Genomic DNA, 21,036 nt, shown 5'->3' on the forward strand with positions numbered 1-21,036 from the left:
TAACTGAATCCGGGAAGTGTAATGACAGATCCGATTGGTCCGGACTCTCAGGGAGCAATCAGACGCTAAAGGCGGGCCTACATCAACAGTCTTATGCAGGATAACCAATCAGCGGTAAGAATCCTCTGATTGATGGCAGTTCCCCGCCGCCGCACGGGAGGGCTGAACTCTTCACGCATGACTGACAGCGGGCCGAAACCAATGAAAAGTGAAGAGGCCGAGGCGGGGCTGGGAATTCCGCCAATGATTAACGAGAGCGTGATGAGCGACGTCGGAGTCAGGCAATGACTGGCGGAGAAGGGGGAGGGACGTCGGGTGGGCGGGAGGGATGGGGGGGCGTCCCATGCGCCAGCCAATGGGGTTGGAGGGTTGGTGAGTCCGGAGGTGGGGTTTTGGGCCCCGGTGGAAAGTTGTCAACAGCGGAGAGGAGGAAGAGGCAGCTCGGCGGCTTGAGGGGAAGCTGCCAGCCCTGGGCTTCGGCTGGGGGTGTCGAGAGCCGCAGCCGAGGCGACGCCACCACCGACCCTCAGGTGAGCGACCGGGCCCTGGGCCTGGAGGGGGGCGGGGTGCGACGCGACGGGGCCCGGGGCTGTCAAAGTGTGAGGTATCCCGGGGTAGTGGCAGCAGGCCAGCCCGAGGCCTTTGAGGCCCAGCCGCGGGTGGGACGTGCCGGGGGTGAGGAGGAGATCCCTCCAAGGCTCCCGGGGGGTGCTGGCAACTCGCTCCCCGCCCGAGTTGGGGCTGGGGCTGGGGTTCGGGTTCGGGCCGGCCGCTGCCAAGCTGCGCGTCTCCGGGGGTTCAGGGGAGCTTCCGCAGCAATCTGGAAGGATTTCGGATAGGATTGCATTGATGTAGCGCCGGGGGAGAGTGGAGGGGGGGGAGGTTTGAGAGGCCACTTGGGGCGGGGGGGGGGGGTCGCCTTGCTTTGCCTCTCCTCTTGAGGACGTTTGCGAGGGGCCCTTGTCCAGGAGGGGGTGTGTTTGGGAGGGGGGTCAGGGATGCCCCTTTGGGGGGGGGGAGCAGGAGTGAGGAAGGGGAAGTTTGTGGTGGGGGGAGGGGAGGCGGTATCAGGGTGGTTGGGGGAGGGGTAGGGGAAGTTTGGGTGGCTCATTGGGGGACAAATACCCATCAGCGTGGTGGTGGGGGAGGGTAGGGAAGTTTGGGAGGCTTATTGAGGGGGGCAGTTGTCCATCAAGGGTGGTAGGAGAAGTTTTGGGGAGGGGACAGTTCTCTGTATTGCCCCTTAGGGATATGGGTGCTTGTCTGCTCGCTGGGGTTCATGTTTTGTGTGGGGGGTGGGGTGGGTAGGAGAGGATCGGGGGTGGGCTCTTGTTTACCTGAGGCTTCCCAGCCAAGTCCTGCACACAAGGTCGTCATCATAGAGAAATCAAGCTCTCGGCAAACTCTGCACAAACAATGCTGTGATTGTGAATATGTAATCTGGTTTGGGGATACCTGTAATAGAGGAAAAAACTGTTTTGATTTGCAGGTGGGTTGCTAACCAGAGGGTGTAGGTTTAAGATCCTTTACTCAAGAAGCAGGGAACCGATGCAGAGGGTTTTTTTTTATTTTGCACTCTGAGTTGGAATCTGTAGCCTGGGAGGGAGTCGGTCTGACGACAACTTTGTAAATGGAACTGAGTAAATACTGAAAGGAATATCTTGAGACAGATGAGGAATTGGGAGGGGGTGGTGGAAGAGGAGAAATAATTGGATTTAAGAGCTGCCACTGAGACAGTGGGCAATTAGCCACATTTTGTGCAATTTAATTCAGTGATTTTTTTTTTTGAGTTGTGCTTTATTGCTGTGGTGGGGATAGGGTGCGTGAGTAAGTGTGTTCATCCATTTCTCTCTGCTTCACTTGCAGGCTATGTGACTTTAGAGGAACGGATGCTTAAAAAGGTTTCAGCCGTGCTACCTCATCCATGGCAGATCATCCCAGTTGGACGACCACTGGCTGATACTTAGCAGGACTTTGCTTGCACTTTCACCCAGAGATGTGTAACACTTTCTTTGGATTGTAGGATGGCTTCGGACAGTGAGACAGGTGCCTCATAGCCGAGGTGCCTCTTGCTCCCTCTACCTCCGGCATAGGCTCAATTTTTTTTTAATTTGGGTAAGGGAGACGGTCTTTCGGGGATTAACCGGAGGGAGATGTGGGAGCTCAGGAACTGAGGGGACCAGGGCTGACGTCACCTGGGGCTTTTGACTTTGCCCTCCTGCCGAGGAAGGAGATCTGTCGTGGGGCAGCCATGATCGGCAAGAAGAGGAGCGGCTTCCAGATCACCAGCGTCACCTTGGATTACGACGGCGGTGGTGGAGAGGGGTTGAAGGAGGCGCCGAACGGTGAACTGGAGATGGGCGGTTCTCCGGCGGCAGTTCCGCTGGCGAACGGGGTACCGGGGCACGTGGGCAGTGGGCATGCTCCTGCCCCTGGTGCGGCGGAGCCTGCCGCCTCCACTGGGAAGAACAGCCAGGGAGCCGTCCTACCCGCTGACCGGACTCCACCACTCTCGGCGACAGAGCCGCCGGGTGCCGACGGGTCGCCGCGTGGACTGGAGACCACCCGTGACGCCCAGACGGGAGCCCCTGACTCCCCTCGCCTGCCCGCTGCTGCTGCCCCCCAGGAAACGCCGAGGGTGGAGGGCACCGGGAATGCGGACGCTGTGACTCCCAGGGCTGTCCCGAGCGCCAGGTCGCCGCTGAGGACCGGCTGCTCCCCGGGCAGCTTGCAGCAGCCAGGCGCCTCGTGCAGCTCCCGGTTCCGTGTGGTGAAGCTTGACCACGGCTTGGGCGAGCCGTACCGCCGCGGTCGGTGGACCTGCACGGACTTGTACGACAAGGACCTGGACGGCCACCTGCTGGCCAAAGTCTTGGATGGTGCCAGGAACGTGAACTCCCTGGACTCCCACCTGGAGATCACCGGCTTCGCCCACAAGGCCGTGAGCCAACTCCGGCACAAGCCGCACGTGCCTAAGAGCCATGGATCCCCACCGGCGCCGTGCCAGGGAGACGTGCCGAGGGGGAGGTTTGGTCCCGCCGCTCCCGGCAACACCCTGAACGTGCTTCTTCAGGCGGCCAAGACTCTGAACCTGAGCGAGCCAGTCCCGGTTGACAACCAGCCCGGACGGGCCAGTCCTCCCCGGTTGCCCGTCCACACCCTGACCGGTGCGGCCGCCAGTGCGCCCGGTTCCATCGTGGCGCCCAAGGGCGACGGTGGCGTACTCACTGTGATGTCCAAGGACCAGCAGAAGCCCAGCACGGTGCACCTTCAAGGAGCCAGGAGCTCTCCCGCGGAGCAGAGCGCCTCCAACCAGATCTCGCCAAACGTGAGCCAGCCCTCTTCAGGAGAGCATGGAGCAATAAGGAAGGCAAGTCTTCACCTGCGTGCCCCCGCCCCCACTTCTGCTCTCCTTCCGCTTCTCTCCCCCCCAACCGTCCCTCTGAGATTGAAGGTCAGTGACTCGTGTCTCAACCCAGTGCAGTACAGAGAAAGTAGAGCTGGCGTGTTTAAGTGGGGTCTGGCAGTTATAAAAGATCCACGGACAGACTTTCTATAATAGCAGTGTTCTGGCCCAACAGCTAAACCTCGATCTGTATCACTGAAATCAGATCAGATGGTCAACATCACAATGTGGGAACTTGCTCTGTGCATATTCGCTGCTGTTTCCTACGTAGAATGGCCTCAACACTGTAGGAGCATCTCATTGGCTATAAAGTGCAACAAGAACACTTGAGGTTACGAAACGTGCTGTGTAAATGCAAGGTGTTCATTTCCCTTTTTGTGTGTGTGGTGGTGGGTTGCATTGGAAGGTGACATGATCCAAATGATGCAAAGCTTGCTGGTGTTGTGGATAGTGTAGAAGAGTGCCAAAGGATACAGCAGGATATAGATCGGTTGCAGATATGAGTGGAGAAATGGCAGATGTGATTTAATCCGACCAAATGTGAGGTGTTGCACTTTGGGAGATCAGATGTCAAGGGACGATACACTGTTGGTGGCAAGACCCTTAACAGTGTTGATGTACAGAGGGATCTTGGGGTCCAGGTCCATAGCTCCCTGAAAATGGCTGCACAAGTTGATAGGGTGGTAAGGAAAGCGTATGGCATGCTTGCCCTTATTCGTCAAGGCACTGAGTTCAAGAGTTGGGAAGTTATGTTGCAGCTTTATAAAACTCGAGTTAGGCTACATATGGAGTATTGCATTCAATTCTGGTCGTCCCATTATAGGAAGGATGTGGAGGCTTTGGAGAGTGTGCAGGAGAGATTCATCAGGATGCTGCCTGGATTAGAGGGCATGTGCTATAAGGAGAGGTTGGACAAACTCGGGTTGTATTCTCTGGAGTGGAGAAGACTGAGGGGAGACCTATAGAAGATTATGAGAGGCATAGACAGAGTAGACAGCTGGTATCTTTCTCCCAGGGTTGAAATGTCTAATACCGGAGGGCATGCATTTAAGGTGAGGGGGGGTAAGTTCAAAGGAGATGTGCAGGGCAAGTTTTTTTTTACACAGAGTGGTGGGTGTGTGGAATGCACTGCCGGGGTGGTGGTGGAGGCAGATACGATAGAGGCGTTTAAGAGGCTCTTAGATAGGCACATGAATGTGCAGAGAATGGAGGGATATGGATGGACGTTGTGTAGGCAGAAGGGATTAGTTTAGTTAGGCACTTAATTACTAATTTAGTTCAGCACAGATATTGTGGGCCGAAGGGCCTGTTCTTGTGCTGCACTGTTCTATGATGGTGGTAATGGAGGAAGGTCTGACCACTGCTCATTTCTCATGCTGATGGCCCTTGTAAACTGTGCCTGTCTTTCCTCCCACCCTGTCCTGCCATCTTGCATGTGTTTTAAGACCCAGTGTGGCGAAGCATTAGATAGCAACCTCCTTGGGGAGGCTACAGTGGTTCAAGGAAGCAGCTGGCCACCGTCTCCTCAAACACCCGTCGATAGGTAATATCTGTTAACCTTGCCCTTGTCTTGTGATTGAATCTGTTTTAAGGAAAACAAAGCCAAGTTTTGAACACGAGGACTTGCGTGCCCGCCACCTGAGCGTGAGGTGCCAGGTATAGGGAACATTCGTATAAAACTGAGCCCTTCCTGCCGGATTGCCGTGTTCATTTGCATAAGCCAGGAGGTGTGGGTGACTTTCACCCCCGTTGAGGCATCAGCTATATTTGTACATAGCAAGATCCAGATACGATAAAGACCAGATCACTTGGTTGGGTAGAAGCTTGAGGGAAAAGATTCATCCAGGGCAATGTTCTTTGTCAAAGTGTCCCCTAAGAGGGCTGGTGGGTGCCTCAGTTTAACATCTCGGTGGCTGTTCACTGTTTGATCATTAGTCCTGCGTTTGGCCTTCGATCACTGTGGTCACTGGTAACCAGTCTCTACTCGAGGCATATCGCTGATATTTCACTCTATCCAGGAACACCCAGTCCTCGCTCTGCTCTTCCTCAAATGGCTGCCTGCTTGGGCAGATGCCCAGAGGTTTGACAAGCCTGTGTTTCAGGTGACCCAGTGCCCCCTCTGCAGTGAACTCTCTGGCATGCATTGCAGCAATGGAAAGCGCGCTCAGGCCCCTGCTTGTGCCTATCCAAAATATTTACATTGGTGCCTTGCCAAAGGTTCCTGCACAGTGGAACTGAATAGGCTCTTAGTGCCTTTTGAGGGGCGGAGAGTCGAGTACGGTTGAAAGAAGTAGCGTACTGTGCTGTAATGAAACCCAAGTGAGATGGTGTTACCAGCCAAGGCCAAGAGGCCATTCAACTTGTATAGAGTCTTTCTCTCCCACCCTGTGCTCCTCAAACTCTTGCATTGACTGTGAAGCTTTCCTACATTGCAGCTGGAGTTGGTCTGTTCCCTCCAGAGTTACAGAATCTCGCAGCACAGGAGGAGGCCATTTGACCCACTAGACTCCTGCCAAGAGCTGGTTGGATGGTTCCACCCTTTCTCCTCAACCCTGCACTCTTTCCTTTCTCAATTAATAATCCGGTTCCCCTTTTACAAAGTTCTTATTGAATCTGCTTCCACTGTCCCTCCTGAGGGCATGTTATAGATCGTAACATTTGCTGTGTTTTTAAAATTCCTCTTTGGCCATTATTCTTGAAGTCAAGTCCTCTGGTTACTGACTCTCCCACCAGTGAGTTCCCCTTTGTATATGCTATAAGGACTCCCCCAATTAATTTAGAATACCTTTATTGGATTGCAACCTTGTCTGCTTTCAGAAGAACCGCCCCACCTTGCCTTATTTGCCAAACCCAAGTTCCTCATCCTCAGTACAATTGTAGCAAATCTCTTCTGAATTCTTTGTCCTTCCTAAAAGTCCTTTGCCCAGAACTGGCAACAGATTCAGGAGAATATGCCCTACTTGGGAAGGGACAAGAATGTGGAATGCGTCATGGAGTGGTTGCAATGAATGACCTTGAAGCATTTGAGGGAGAGGTGTATGGAGGGATAAATGAGGAAAGGGCACAAATGAGCCATAAACCCCCCATATGAACCAGTTGGGCTGAATGGCCTGTTTGCGTTGTATGCCCACAGTACACCAGCTGATTTATAGGGTTCAGCCCAACTCCCCAAGTGCTGCTTCTGCCAGGGTTTACCCCACATAACTGTTCCGTCTCTCCCACCCCACAGTTTTCTGAGCCTCGATCCACACCCACCTCACCAGTCCCCCTGACCCAGGACGCCAGCCCTTCCAGGAAGACGCGCATCTCCGAGGTCAATGGCGCCAGCACGCTCCGCTTCATCTCGCCCATGCAGACCCTCACCACGTCCATGCTGTCGGTTGGGTCACACCAGGAGGGCGACGATGACAGGTAAAGACGTTTTATTTCCCTCCCACCCCCCCAGTGAGGGAGGGTTGGCAAATGATTGAAACTTTACAGTATGTTTTTAAAAGGTGATGTCAGTCAAGGTCTTATTTCCAGGCATTTCTCCCAAAAGGTGGGGTGAAACCTTTGCAGATGCTGAAATCTGGAGCAACTCACAAGATGCTGGGGGGACTCAGCGGGTCAGGCAGCATCTATGGAGGGAAATGGACAGTTGATGCTTTGGGTTGAAATGTTCCACTTTTTTTTTTTTAGCTCTTGCTCCACCCCTTCCCTCCACCTCTTTATACTGACCATCTCCCCTCGATCTTTCAGTCCAGATGAAGGGTCTCAACCCGAGATGGTCAATTTACTCTGTAGATGCTGCCTGACCCAATCTTTGCCAGCAGGGCTACTGTGTTTTCAGTTTGATTACAATGTCTCTGCCTGGAGACCAGTTTATGTTGGGCTATAACCTGCTAACAGTTACTGCTATATCTGAAACTATGTGCTTTCTATGAAATAAGTTGGACTGGTACATTTATTAAACTTGGCCTAAAGAACTTGCCCACCTGCCTAACGGTGGTTGCTTTGCATCCTTCTGGGAGGTATATGGGGACTCAGTTAACATTACAAGTGAACAATGGCACCTCCAACAGTGTTACACTTGGGAGTCAAAAGATTGCAGATGCTTAAAGCTAGAGCAACGAACAATCTGCTGGAGGAACTTAGCGGGTCGAGCAGCATCTGTGGAGGGAAATGGAGAGTCAACGTTTTGAGTTGAGACCTTCCATCTGGACTGAAAGATAGAGGGGAGATAGCTGGTATAAAGAGGTGGAGGGAATGAGTGGGGCAAGAAGTCTAGATCTCCCGGTTGCTAGCCATTTTAATTGTCCACCCCACTCCCACACCGACGTGTCTGTCCCAGCCTCCACTTCTAAGTGGAGGCTAAACGCAAATTAGAGAAATGTCGACTGTCCATCTCCCTCCACAGATGCTGCCTGACCTGCTGAGTTTCTCCAGCATCTTGTTTGTTGGGAGTATTGGCCTAGATTGCGGATTAAAATCTTTGAAGGGGATGATATTGGTAGAGACCACCTAATTTTTTTTTCTTGTGGATGCAGCAAAGGTGCTTGGGATTGCTCACCTTTGCCCCATTTAGGTTAAGCCATTATCCTACATTTCACTGGAAACCTTTGCATGCTGGAAGGACCTGTTTTCAGTTTATTTAAGCCATCACTCCCTTGAGACAAATTTTTTTTCCCGTTAACACTGAACCCCAACCCATTGCCAACATGAGTTACTGTTTAACAGATCAAGGCTTTGGTCTGGGAGGTGGGTGTTAGCACAGGGTGCTTAATCTGCCCTTCACCAGGAGACATGAATCTGCTTGGGCGGGAAGCGTGATCAGACGGAGAGGGAATTCTTGCTGCTGATAAAGTGCTGTTTGATACACAGAAACTGCGGGTGTGTGTGCGTGTTACCCATTGTGACTTCAGCCAGAGTTTTAATGCTGCAGATCTATTTAAAGCTGGTGTAGGAATAACTTCTTATCGGAGCAGCCTTAATTCTATTTGAAAGAAAACCTGTTTTCACAGGGATGTATTTGGGCTCATTTGTAATGGTGGTGTCTGTGTTTGAGAGAAGCATGCTGTTATTAGCTGGGGACTGTTGACTGGGAATTTGGGCTAACATAGAAGAATCTCCAAACATAGCACAGCACATCACAGGAACAGGCCCTTCCGCCCACTATTTCTGTGCTGATGTGATGCTAATTTAAATGAATCCCATCTGCCTGCACATGGTCTGTATCCCTCTGTTCCCTCCATGCTCACGTGGTGGTCCAAAGACCTCCCAGACTTCGCCATTGTATCTGCCTCCACCACCTCCCCTGGCAGCTCATTCCAGGCACCCACTGCTCCTGGTGCAAACAAAAAACCCTGGCCTGCAAATCTTCCCCCAAAACCTCCCCCTCCCACTCTAAAGCCACTCCTGGCAATACTTGACACCTCCACCCTGGGGGGGGTGGTGGTGGAAGACCCTGACCGTCCACCCCAGAGAACGAACTTATTTTTACAAAGCAACCTCTGGACATGAAGCCATTGAAATGTAGCACCTTGAAATGTCTCGACCCGAAATGTTGACTATCCATTTCCCTCCACAGATGCTGCCTGACCTGCTGAGTTCCTCCAGCATCTTGTGTGTTACACTTGGGAGTATTGGCCTAGATGATGGATTAAAATCTTCAGAGTGGATGGTATTGGTAGAGACCACCCAACCTTTTTTTTTCTGGTGCTTTCTGTAGTGGATGCAGCAAAGGTGCTTGGGATTAGTCATGGCTTTGCTCTATTTAGGTTAAGCCATTCCTCCTACATTGCATGTCGGAAGACCCTGTTTTCAGTTTATTTAAGCCATCACTCCGTTGAGACAAACTTTTTTTCCCATTAACACCGAACCCTAACCCATTGCCGACACAAGTTACTGCTTAACAGACCAAGGCTTTGGTCAGGGAGGTGGGTGTTAGCACAGGGTGCTTAATCTGCCCTTCACCAGGAGACATTTGAATCTGTTTGGGCGGGAAGCGTGATCAGACGGAGAGGGAATTCTTGCTGCTGATAAAGTGCTGTTTGATACGCAGAAACTGCGGGTGTGTCTGTGTGCGCGTGTTACGCACTGTGAATTCAGCCAGAGTTTTAGTGCTGCAGATCTATTTAAAGCTTGTGCAAGAATAACTTTTTATCAGAGCGGCCTTAATTCTATTTGAAAGAAAACTTGTTTTTCACAGGGATGTATTTGGGCTCATTTGTAATGGTGGTGTCTCTGAGAGAAGCATGCTGTTACTAGCTGGGGACTGTTGACTGGAAATTTGGATTAAGAAAGAATTTATTTTTACAAAGCAACCTTGGGTCATCCCAAAGTCCTTTGAAGCAATTTAAATGTAGTCATTGTTGTAAAGTGACTGTTGATTTACAGGCAGGAAGATCTCAAACAGCAATGAGGTAAATGAACAGATCTCTGTGATTGAAAGTTGCAAAAAGAAACTGCAGATGCTGGAAATCTAAAATAAAACACAAAATGCAGGAAAGACGGATCATTTCAGGCAGCATCTGTGGAGAGAGAAGCAGTGTTAAAGTTTCAATTCTGAGACCCTTTGCGAGAACTGGGACAGAAAGAACACACGTTTAATGTTGCAGAGAAGGTGTGGGAGGGATGGGTAGGACAGTGAGGAATTCTCTGATAGGGTGAGACCACCCTCCCCACTCTCTCTGCAAGTTAAAACTAACTTGTTTCCTCTCTTTACCACCCCTTGCGAAGGGTCTTGGGCCTAAAACAGTAACTGTTTCTCTTTGTACAGATTCTGCCTCATCTACTGTATGTTTTTATCATTTCTGTTTTTTTTATTTTGGATCTCTGTGATATTGGTTGATGGATAATTGTTGGCCCAGGACATCTGAAGTAGTTGTCATGGGATCTCTGTGTCTACTTGAGAGGCCAGGGTGGGACTCCCTCTGTTAATGCACTGGAATGACAGCTTTAATTATGGGCTGTGGGCTGGGACTCGAACCTGCGATCTACTGACTCGAGAACATGATCCACTGAGCCCAACCCAATGGCGGTGTAAAGCACGTGAAATGCAGGGGAATGGACCTGGCCCAACTTGGGGTATCGGTATTGATATATTATTGTCACATGTACCGAGGTACGGTGAAAAGCTTAGTTTTGCATGCCATCCATACAGATAATTTCAAAACATATGTACATTGTGGCAGTACGGGGAAAAGCAATAACAGAATGCTGAATATAGTGTTACAGTTACAATCTGGGTAGACAATAAGGTGCAAGGGCCATGACGAGATAGATTGTGAGCTCAATTAACGTGCGAGAGGTCCATTCGAGAGTCTTATGACAGCAGGGTAGAAGCTGTTCTTGAGCCTGGTGGTACATGTTCTCAAGAATTTGTGTCAATGCAGTGATATTTCACAGCTCCTAGTTTCACAGACCGACAAGCTCCGTTCTCTCCTTTTGTGTATACAAGGTGGTGGAAATGCTTCCAACTACATCACAACATTACTTAGCAAAACCGATGTGTCCAAATCTAAGGCGGGAGATCTAAGGAGGTGGAAGGAGTGGGTGGGGCAAGAAGTTCTGGATCTCCCGGTTGCTAGCCGTTATGATAATTGGTAATTAATATTGATTACAGTATTAAGCTTGCAATAATACCACATCCCAGAATGTTGCACAGTTGCTAGCAAATAAAATTTGACACCAAACCATCGAGAGATGCAGCGCAAAAATAGGCCCTTCGGCTCACCAAGTCCGTGCTGACCACCAACCATCCGTTTACAGTAACCCTACACTAATCCCATTTTTATTTGCCCTACACATTCTCATCAACTCCCCCCAGGTTCTATTGCTCATCTCATCCTGGAGGGCAATATATAGCAGCACATTAACCTACTAACCTGCACATCTTTGGGAAGTGGGAGGAAACAGGAGCACCCAGGGGAAACGCATGTAGTTGCAAGAAAAACATGCAAACTACACACAGACACACCACCCGATGTCAGGATTGAACCCAGCTCTCTGGAGCTGCGAAGCAGCAGCCCCACTAGCTGTACTGCTGTAGCCATGTGAGATCTTAGCATATTAACCAAGAGCTTGAAGGTTTAAGGAGGCCTGGTGGAGGAGAAGCTTAGGGAGGGATTTCAGGCAGATGAAGGCACAACTGGTGACTGGACCTGGGAGGATATGGGACCAGCAAGGACTGAACTGGAAAAGCCAGAGGAGATCTTGGAAGGGAAGGATATGGAGATGGTCAAAGTTGCGGGGCAAGAATTTAACAGCAGAAACCTTCCCTTATCGTCTGACATTCAGTGTGAGTGGAATTGGAGGGCTGCAGTGGTGTGATTTCTACAGAAGTAGCATGGTTGTCCTATGGCTTAGGGGTGGATTGCTGGGAGTGTATAATTACTGGAGAAGATGCAAGTAAAATTCCAAGAATTGATGGAACCAGTGATTCACACCAATCTGATGTATTATTCTAGGTAAAACTTTTACGATAAACCTGCAGCCTTGTCTGTTCCACTTGAGGTAACCTGGTCAGTAACACAAAAGGGAAAAACTGGTTTGGACAAGAAAAATGCAGATTTAGGAATTACAAAGCAAGATTGTCATCATGCAAAGGGAGCGTGGTCTTGGGTTCTTGGAAAGACTGGGGCTCAGAAGACCTTTCAGTTGCTGCAATGTGCTGTCAGATGGGCCAAATCAGCGTCCCCATTACTATTCACGGTTAGTTTGGGCAGGGGCCGAAGCCCTGATTTTTTTAAATATATATTATATATATATATTATTGTGACAGCAGCCTGTTTGTTCTAATGGGTTTTAGTCAGAGGGTTGAAGCTAGCTGGCTGTTCTGTCCTGATTCTGATTGCTCTATAGCTAGACAAACCTTGTAGGATTTGAACTGTGCGGTGGGATACAGCTAGCACAGTTAGGGTCACTCCTGGTTCAGATGGGGCTCTGGTGCTGTGGTACTCCCCCACGGCAGTGTATGTTCTGGGCTGCATTTGAGCTTGAACAGAGATGGACTCTTTTATCAAACTTCTTGAAATTAAATGGGATAATCTGATAGGACTGGGTGAAGAGATTGTTATGATTAAGATTTGTATTTACGGTGGTCCTTTCATGACTGTGATGTTCCAAAGCACTTGAGCCCATGAAATACTTACAAATTTTCAAGAGAGAGGATGTGTTGGAGCTGTTAGAAAATATTAGGACAGATAAGTCCCCGGGGCCTGACAGAATATTCCCCAGGCTGCTCCGAGAGGTGAGGCAGGAGATTGCTGAACCTTTGGCTAGGATCTTTGAGTCCTCGTTGTCCACGGGAATGGTACCGGAGGATTGGAGGGTGGCAAATGTTGTCCCCTTATTCAAAAAAGGTAGTAGGGATAGTCCAGGGAATTATAGACCACGTCTGTGGGGGGCAAGCTGTTGGAAAGGATTCTTAGAGATAGGATCTGTGGACATTTAGAGAATCATGGTCTGATCAGGGACAGCCAGCATGGTTTTGTGAAGGGCAGATCATGTCTCAAGCCTGATAGAGTTCTTTGAGGAGGTGACCAGACAGATTGATGAGGGTAGTGCAGTAGATGTGGTCTAAATGGATTTTAGTAAGGCATTTGACAAGGTTCCACATGGTAGGCTTCTTCAGAAGGTCAGAGGACATGGGATCTAGGGAAGCTTGGCCGTGTGGATTCAGAATTGGCTTGCCTGTAGAAAGCAGAGGGCTGTGGTGGAGGGAGTGCATTCAGGTTGGAGGGCTGTGACTAGCGGTGTCCCACAAGGATCGGTTCTGGGACCTGTGCTTTTTGTGATTTTTATTAATGACTTGGATGAGGGGGTAGAAGGGTGGGTTGGCAAGTTTGCAGATGACACAAAGGTTGGTGGTGTTGTGGATAGTGTGGAGGATTGTCGAAGATTGCAGAGGGATATTGATAGGATGCAGAGCTGGGCTGAGAAGTGGCAGATGGAGTTCAATCCAGAGAAGTGTGAGGTGGTACACTTTGGAAGGACAAACTCCAAGGCAGAGTACAAAGTTAATGGCAGGATTCTGGGTAGTATGGAGGAGCAGAGGGATCTGGGGGTCCATATCCACAGATCCCTGAAAGTTGCCTCACAGGTGGATAGGGTAGTTAAGAAAGCTTATGGGATGTTAGCTTTCATAAGTCGTGGGATCGAGTTTAAGAGCCGTGAGGTAATGATGCAGCTCTACAAAACTCTATAAGACCACACTTGGAGTACTGTGTCCAGTTCTGGTCGCCTCATTATAGGAAGGACGTGGAAGCATTGGAAAGGGTGCAGAGGAGATTTACCAGGATGCTGCCTGGTTTAGAGTATGCATTATGAGGAGAGACTAAGGGAGCTAGCGCTTTACTCTTTGGAGAGAAGGAGGATGAGAGGAGACACAGAGGCACGGTAGCATAGTGGTTAGCATAATGCTTTACAGTGCCAGCGACCCGGGTTCAAATCCGGCCAGTCTGTAAGGAGTTTGTACATTCTCCCTGTGTCTGTGTGGGTTTCCTCCGGGTGCTCCGGTTTCCTCCCACATTCCAAAGATGTACAGGTTAGGAAGTTATGGGCATGCTATGTTGGCGCCGGAAGCGTGGCGACACTTGCGGGTTGCCCCCCAAAAATCACTACGCAAAAGATGTATTTCACTGTGTGTTTCGATGTACATGTGACTAATAAAGATCTTATCTACAAAATATTGAGAGGAATAGATAGAGTGGACAGCCAGCACCTCTTTCCCAGGGCACCAATGCTCAATACAAGAGGGCATGGCTTTAAAGTAATGGGTGGGTAGTTCAAGGGAGATATCAGAGGAAGGTTTTTTACCCAGAGAGTGGTTGGAGCATGGAATGCGCTGCCTGGGGCGGTGGTGGAGGCAGGTACATTGGTCAAATTCAAGAGATTACTAGATAAGCATATGGAGGAATTTAAAATAGAGGGATATGTGGAGGAAGGGGTTAGATAGTCTTAGGCGAGATTTAAAGGTCAGCACAACATTGTGGGCTGAAGGGCCTGTATTGTGCTGTACTGTTCTATGTTCTATGATTCTATGAAATTGAACGGTAGGCGATTAATGCCGTAGTGCTGACCTGCTCCTTATTGCAGCAACAACTTGTGTTTACAGAGACACCAGAAACTGCAGATGCTGAAATCTGGAGCAACAAACAATCTGCTGGAGGAACTCAACAGGTCGAGCAGCATCGGCGGAGGGGAGGGGGTGGGGAGGAATAGTCGACGTTTCAGCTGGAAATCCTGCATCAGGACTCCTGCAGTTTGTTGGCTGTGTTTACAGAGTGCGGTCAATGCAGCAAAACATCTCTGGAAAAGAGCGTTACCAAACAAAACACTGATATCAGGGCAGGTGGCCAAACACTTGGTTTCTGCGGAAGGTTTTAAGGAGTGGCTGGAAGGAAGATATTGAGATTTTGAAGCATTTGAAAGCTTGGTCTTGGTAGCTTTAGATGTAGCCAACCATTTGGGAAGCAATTCATTGTTGGTCTTTTGATAATGGTTTGCCTTGAGGTGCTTTTTGCTATGTTGAAGGTGCTTTAAGATGAGATCTTTATCAGTCACATGTACATCGAAACACACAGTGAAATGCATCTTTTGCGTAGAGTGTTCTGGGGGCAGCCCGCAAGTCGCCACGCTTCCGGTGCCAACACAGCATGCCCACAACTTCCTAACCCGTAGGTCTTTGGAATGTGGGAGGAAACCGGAGCACCCAGAGGAAACCCACGCAGACACTAGGAGAACATTCAAACTCCTTGCAGACAGTGGCTGGAATTGAACCCAGGTCGCTGGAACTGCAATAGTGTTACGCTATCAATGCACAGCAACGTGGCATTAATCTCTGCTTACCAACAGTGGCCACACCTTAAGTACTTACTGGCTCAAGTCCTGTGGGGTATCTCAAGATCATGAAAGGTCCTCCATAAATTCGGGTTTTTGTCGTAACAATTCTTTCATGCTTTCCCATTAGTATTGGTTTATTATTGTCACTTGTACTGAGGTACAGTGGAAAAACTTGTCTTGCAAACGGATCGTACAGGTCAATTCATTACACAGTGCAGTTACATTTAGTACAGAGTGCATAGATGTAGTACAGGTAAAAACAATTACAGTACAAAGTGTCACAGCTACAGAGAGTGCAGTGCAATAAGGTGCAAGGTCATGACAAGGTAGATTGAGGTGAGAGTCCATCTCATTGTATAAGGGAACCGTTCAATAGTCTTATCACAGTGGGGGCAGAAGCTGTCCTTAAGTCTGGTGGTACGTGCCCTCAGGCTCCTGTATCTTCAACCCGATGGAAGAGGAGAGAAGAGAGAATATCCCGGCTGGGGAGAAGATGACGGGGATAAAGAGCACTCAGACCATGGAAGGGTTTGAGAGCAAATTTTAGTTATTTAACATTGAGGCATGAGTTGATGGAGGGTCAGTGCACTTTGGGATTGGAGGGTCAGGGTACGTCTGTGAACACTGTCAATGGGTCAACAGGACTTGGTGCAAGTTAGGAGCTGGTCAGTAGAGTGATGGGTAGGATGGCTTGAGTTTTCGGAGAGGGGAATGAGAGAGACCAGTCATTGGTGATGCCAAGTCTGGAGGTAGCTGAGTTTGAGGACAGGGATTAGGAAATATTATTGACGCAGTTTTGTTGATAATGGATTTTATTCGGAAGGTTGTCTCAGTCAAACATAACACTGGTGGTGAGTGGTATTGGACAGCTGTCAGGGAGTTGGTGGCTGTGGAACCCAGTTGTGGTGGGGAATTCAAGACAATAGGTTTGATCTTCTCAACACTGGGAGACTGTTGTTCATCCAGCACCAAATGTTGGACAGACAGGCTGTCACATCAGATTTAGTGGAGGGATTGGGAGAGTGGCGGTGGTGAGTCATCAGCATACATGTAGAAATCTGCACCATGTGTGTGGATGACTTTACCAAGGCTCAGCAGGTAGATGAGAACCAGAAGCCAGGATGGAGGACACCAAAGGTAATAGTTGGAGCAGGGAACAAAAAGCTTTAGTAGGTGATTCTTTGGCTGTGACTCTAGCTAGGACTGGAACCAGGCAACTGCGATTCCAAACATGTGGTGATGGTGGAGAGGATTAGAGGATAAAATCACAAGAGACTGCAGATGCTGGAATCTGGACCAATGCACACAGGAGTGCTGGAGGAACTCAGTGGGTCAGGCAGCATCTATGGAGGGAAATAAACAGTCGACATTTTGAGTTGAGTTTCTTCATCAGGACTGGAAAGAAAGAGGGTAGAAGCCGGAATAATAAGGTTGTTGGGAGGGGGAGGAGCGCAGGCAGGTGGTGGGCAAGTCTGGGTGAGAGGGGGAAGGTGGGTGGGTGGGGGAAGGGGGAGATGTAAGAAGGTGAAAGGTAGGAGAGGCAAAGGGCTGAAGAAGGAGGAATCTGGTAGGAGAGGGCAGTGGACCATGGAATAAAGGGTTTGCTTCTTCTACCCATCACCTCTCAGCTTGTATCTCCCCCCTCCCTCGCCCACCTACCTTCCCCCCTCACCCAGACTCACCTGTCCCCTGCCAGCCTGTGCTCCTCCCCCTCTCCTGACTATCTTATTCTGGCTTCTTCCTTTCCAGTCCTCATGAAGGGTCTCGACCCTCCATAGATGCTGCCTGACTTGCTGAGTTCCTCTAGCACTTTGTGAGAGGTAGATGAGTACTTGATAAAGGTTGCCATGGGGAGATGAGAATGCAGACTTGAGGTTACAGTGGAAGGAGCCTTTTACGTCGAATGGCAGAGCAGGCTTGAAGAGCTGAGTCTCCTGCCCCTAGTTTGAATATCCTCCGTGTACATTATAGTAAGTAATTTTTGTAGCTTTTCTGCAAATGTCTCTAGGTTGGACCTGGCAGGTTGAATTCCGATTTGTCTGTTGCCAGGTCAGTTCTGATTGAGCTTCAATTTTATTATCCAAACAGGCCTCTATCTGGTCAAGTGGCAGGGCTGACAGTGTTGGGAAGGATTCAGCTAGGTATTCTAGATAAAGTGGCACAAATTCAGGGCACACAATACATCGAGGAGGGGGATAAGATTGGAGATAGCTTTATTTTCCTGAGATGGAGGGAGCAAGGGTTGGAATTTTAAGGAGTAACTATGGCAGCTTTGAAGGAGAAAGGTGTTCAGAAAGAGAAGCTGGTTGTCCATTGATTTAGTGGAGAAGGACTAAAGGAGCAGGACATGGATCTCATTAATGAGGTGAATTTGATGGAGGGCGGTTGTGGATAAAAATATGTTTAAGGACAACAACAGGATTGGTTTAATATTGTTACATGTACCGAGATACAGTGAAAAGCTTTTGTTTGCGTGCCATCCAGACAGATCATTCCGTACGCAAGTACATCGAGGTATTAAAAAGGAAACTGAAGCAGAATATAGTGTTTGCGGTTCCAGAGAGAGTGCAGTGCAGGTAGACAAATAAAGTGAAAGGACCACAACAAGGTAGATTGGGAGATCAGGAGTTCATTTTTAAGCATGTGAGAGGTCCGTTCAAGAGTCTGATAACGGTGAGACAGAAGCTGTCCTTGAGCCCAGTGGTATGTTTCTCAAGCTTTTGTATCTTCTGCCTGTTGGGAGAGGAGAGAAGAGAGAATGACTGAGGTGGGAGGGGTCCATGATTATGTTGGCTGTTTTCATGAGACAGTGGGAAATGTAGACGGAGTCAACAGAGGGGAGGCTGGATTGTGTGATGGACAGGGCGCATTCACAGCTCTGCAATTCCTTGCAGTCTTTGGCAGAGCAGTTGTCCCACCAAGCTGTGATGCATCCAGATAGGATGCTTTCCGTGGTTCGTTATAAAAATTGGTAGAGTCACCGAGAATGTGCTGAACTTCCTTGGCCTTCTGTGGAAGTAGAGGTGTTGGTGTGCTTTTTTGGCCATGAAAGCAAGGCATTTGGCATTCTAGAACAGAATCACAAATGAAGATTTTTCCTTGCAAAGATTGCTAGAGTCTTGAATGCCTTTTTGCTTCCTAGCAGTTCAGATAGACCTTATGAACAAGGGAAGCATGATGCTTGCTTTGAGGACTTTTCTGCTCCCCGGGGCAGTTGGCCATAGTGGATGTACACAGCCTCTGGGATGTTGTGGCCTTCATCACCGCTGAGGTAGGTCTTTCATAGTCAGTGTGGGTCAAACTAGGGCTAATCTGTTGTGTACACAACACCACCCCCACTCCCTGAGTCTCAAATAGCTTTTCTAGTAAATACCTCTGTTCCTTTTGTGTGGATGTAAATGCTCATGCCTTGTCCTTGCCCTGATTTGTTTCTAAAGGTCTTGTGAGATTCTAATCTCTAATTCCCATTAGAAGGCGTACTGTCAGGCCCGTTACAGAGAATTGGCAGCATTAAAACTAAATGCCAGGTTAGGATGAATTGCGCAGCCTGCCAGTCCCTTTCGTGTCCTTCAGCAGAAAAACAAACTGCTGGAGGAACTCAGCGGGTCAGGCAGCATCTGTGGAGGCAGAGGGATGGTCGATGTTTCAGGTCAAAACACTGCATCAGGACTGAGAGCGTAGAAGGATGGCTGGTAGTTAGAAGTGAGAGGGAGAGGGGGGAGGGGGAAATGATGGGCAGATGGACCTGGGAGTGGTGAGTGTGGAGACAAACGCTGGTGGGTAATAGGCAGAACCAGATAAGGGAGGAATGATGGACAGATGGAACCAGGTGGGGGAGGGCAGAGGAAAGATGAACCAAGGGAGAAGAAACCAGGTAGGTATGTGGGTGAATGGCAGATGGAACCGGATAGAGGAGGGTGATGAATCTAGGTAACAAGGGGGAGAGAGACCATGGATGGACTAGTGGGAGAGGAGCCCAGGGGAGTGGGTTATGTGAAACTGGAAAATTCAATACCCCATGCCATTGGGCTGTAGGCTACCCACGAAGTAAGGCAGAACACAAACTAGAAGAACAGCGCCTCATAGTCGACTTCCCCAATTCCGGGGCACCCACATCCCCCTGTATTCCTTTCCCACTCCCACCGGCCCGCCCAAGGTTCTCCTCCCCCTTTGTTCACCTTTTCTATGCCTCCCCCCCCCCCCCCCCCACCCAATCCCTTGTTACCTGGTTCTATCTGCCCATCACCACCGTACCTGGGATTATTTTCCCTTGGTTTACCTTTCCAATCCACACCTCTGCCTGCTCATCAGTGCCCCCCCCCCCCCTTCCCCTTCATCTGGTTCCACCCATCATGCACCAGCCTCCGCCTCACCCCTCCCTCTCATTTCTACGTACTGGCTATTTTCCCTCCACACTCTCAGTCCTAATGCAGGGCCTCGACTTGAAACATCGACCATCCATGTCCCTCCACAGATGCTGCTCGACCTGCTGAGTTCCTCCAGCAGTTTATTGCTTGCTCCAGATTCCAGCATCTGTTACCGCCTGTCTCCTTAATGCCCTTGTTCATTCATATGAAACTGTCCTCTGGTGCAGGGCTTGCATTCTGATAGATATTTATCGTGTCAAAGTACACCAGCTCCATTGTGAATCACTGCCATCCTGGTTTTATTGTGCATCCCTGATTCTTCCTGTATTGCAGACTTCAGCTATCCTTGCCCCTGGATCTTGAAATGTCTTGGTCACTTGCCTTGGTGATGCTTGTGTGACATGCCTGTAGGATTGGGTTTGCAGATATGGAAACAGTGTGGCAGAATGCAAATGTTAATCTCTTCTCAAAACCAAAGGGAATGTGTTCTTCTTCATATGGTATTGTAATGTGTCCCAATGATTCTGGGTTATCACGAGCATTGATGTAATAAGATTCAGTGGAGTTTCACTAAGCTTTGTATGGGATTCCATAAGTGGGTGTAAGTTTGAGTTGTGGTTGTGTCCTAGCATTGATGCAAAACATTTCCTTTGGTTGGGTTATTTCAGGAGTTTACATCCACATGGAGAGAAGCGGTGTGATTAACCACTTCCACCCTTTCGCTCCTCGCCAACCCTCATTCACAGTGAGGAGCTCTCCAAACTATCATTGAGCTCAATGCAGTGAGTGTGAACCTGCACTCCAATCAGCATGAAACCCCTGTTCCTACAGAAACATGAAACTGCTTCCACAGTGATTTTGTTTTGTATACAGTCAGGCTGGAAAACCTTCCCAAATGGGAACTCCCCAACATCTGACGATATCACCACACTTGGAGTGAAGCTACCATCCGATCAGTGAAATCCCATAACTTGCTGCAAATGTGACATCCTCTCCCTAAAGTGAATGACCCGACCCTTGTAAGAGCAAACCTTGTCCTTGCAGTCAATGACCAGCCCCCTCTTTGTCGTGGGACAGGTCCTATCAGTGTGAGTTCCCACCTTTAACTACCCAAGTGCAACCTCTGTGTGAGAAGCTGAGCTTATCCCAACAGATAGAAAGCAAAGGTCATGGAATGAAAGGGTCCTCCACAGTCTGTGAATAGTGGAGAAGCCGCGGGGATTTGGGGGTTTTAATGATGTGGTCAAGGGCACCCGAGGGATCAGTGTGAAGAAATGCAAGGTTATCCATGGGTAGAAAAAGCAGAAAAGCTGAGTATTTTTATAACAGCGATAGACTGGGAAATGTTGCTGTGGACCTGTTGATGCTATACGCAGGTACTGCAGCCAGTTGGAAGGCAAATAGTATGCAAGAAGATTAGAGTACAAGATTAAGGTGTCT

General features: G+C 49.3%; 1 protein-coding gene across 1 annotated transcript in view; it reads left to right on the top strand.

The window, feature by feature from the left end:
• Positions 1 to 392: 392 nt before the first annotated feature.
• LOC127586691 (TSC22 domain family protein 2-like) overlaps positions 393 to 21,036 on the top strand; it is a 65,669-nt gene continuing 45,025 nt past the window's right edge. Inside the window, exons 1-3 of the mRNA XM_052044831.1 lie at positions 393 to 530; positions 1,867 to 3,370; positions 6,636 to 6,817. Coding sequence (XP_051900791.1) covers positions 2,252 to 3,370; positions 6,636 to 6,817 — 1,301 coding nt within the window. The 5' untranslated portion in view covers positions 393 to 530; positions 1,867 to 2,251. The remainder of the gene's footprint in view (positions 531 to 1,866; positions 3,371 to 6,635; positions 6,818 to 21,036) is intronic.

The sequence above is a fragment of the Pristis pectinata genome, chromosome 37 (genome assembly GCF_009764475.1).
Source record: "Pristis pectinata isolate sPriPec2 chromosome 37, sPriPec2.1.pri, whole genome shotgun sequence".
Classification (NCBI taxonomy): domain Eukaryota; kingdom Metazoa; phylum Chordata; class Chondrichthyes; order Rhinopristiformes; family Pristidae; genus Pristis; species Pristis pectinata.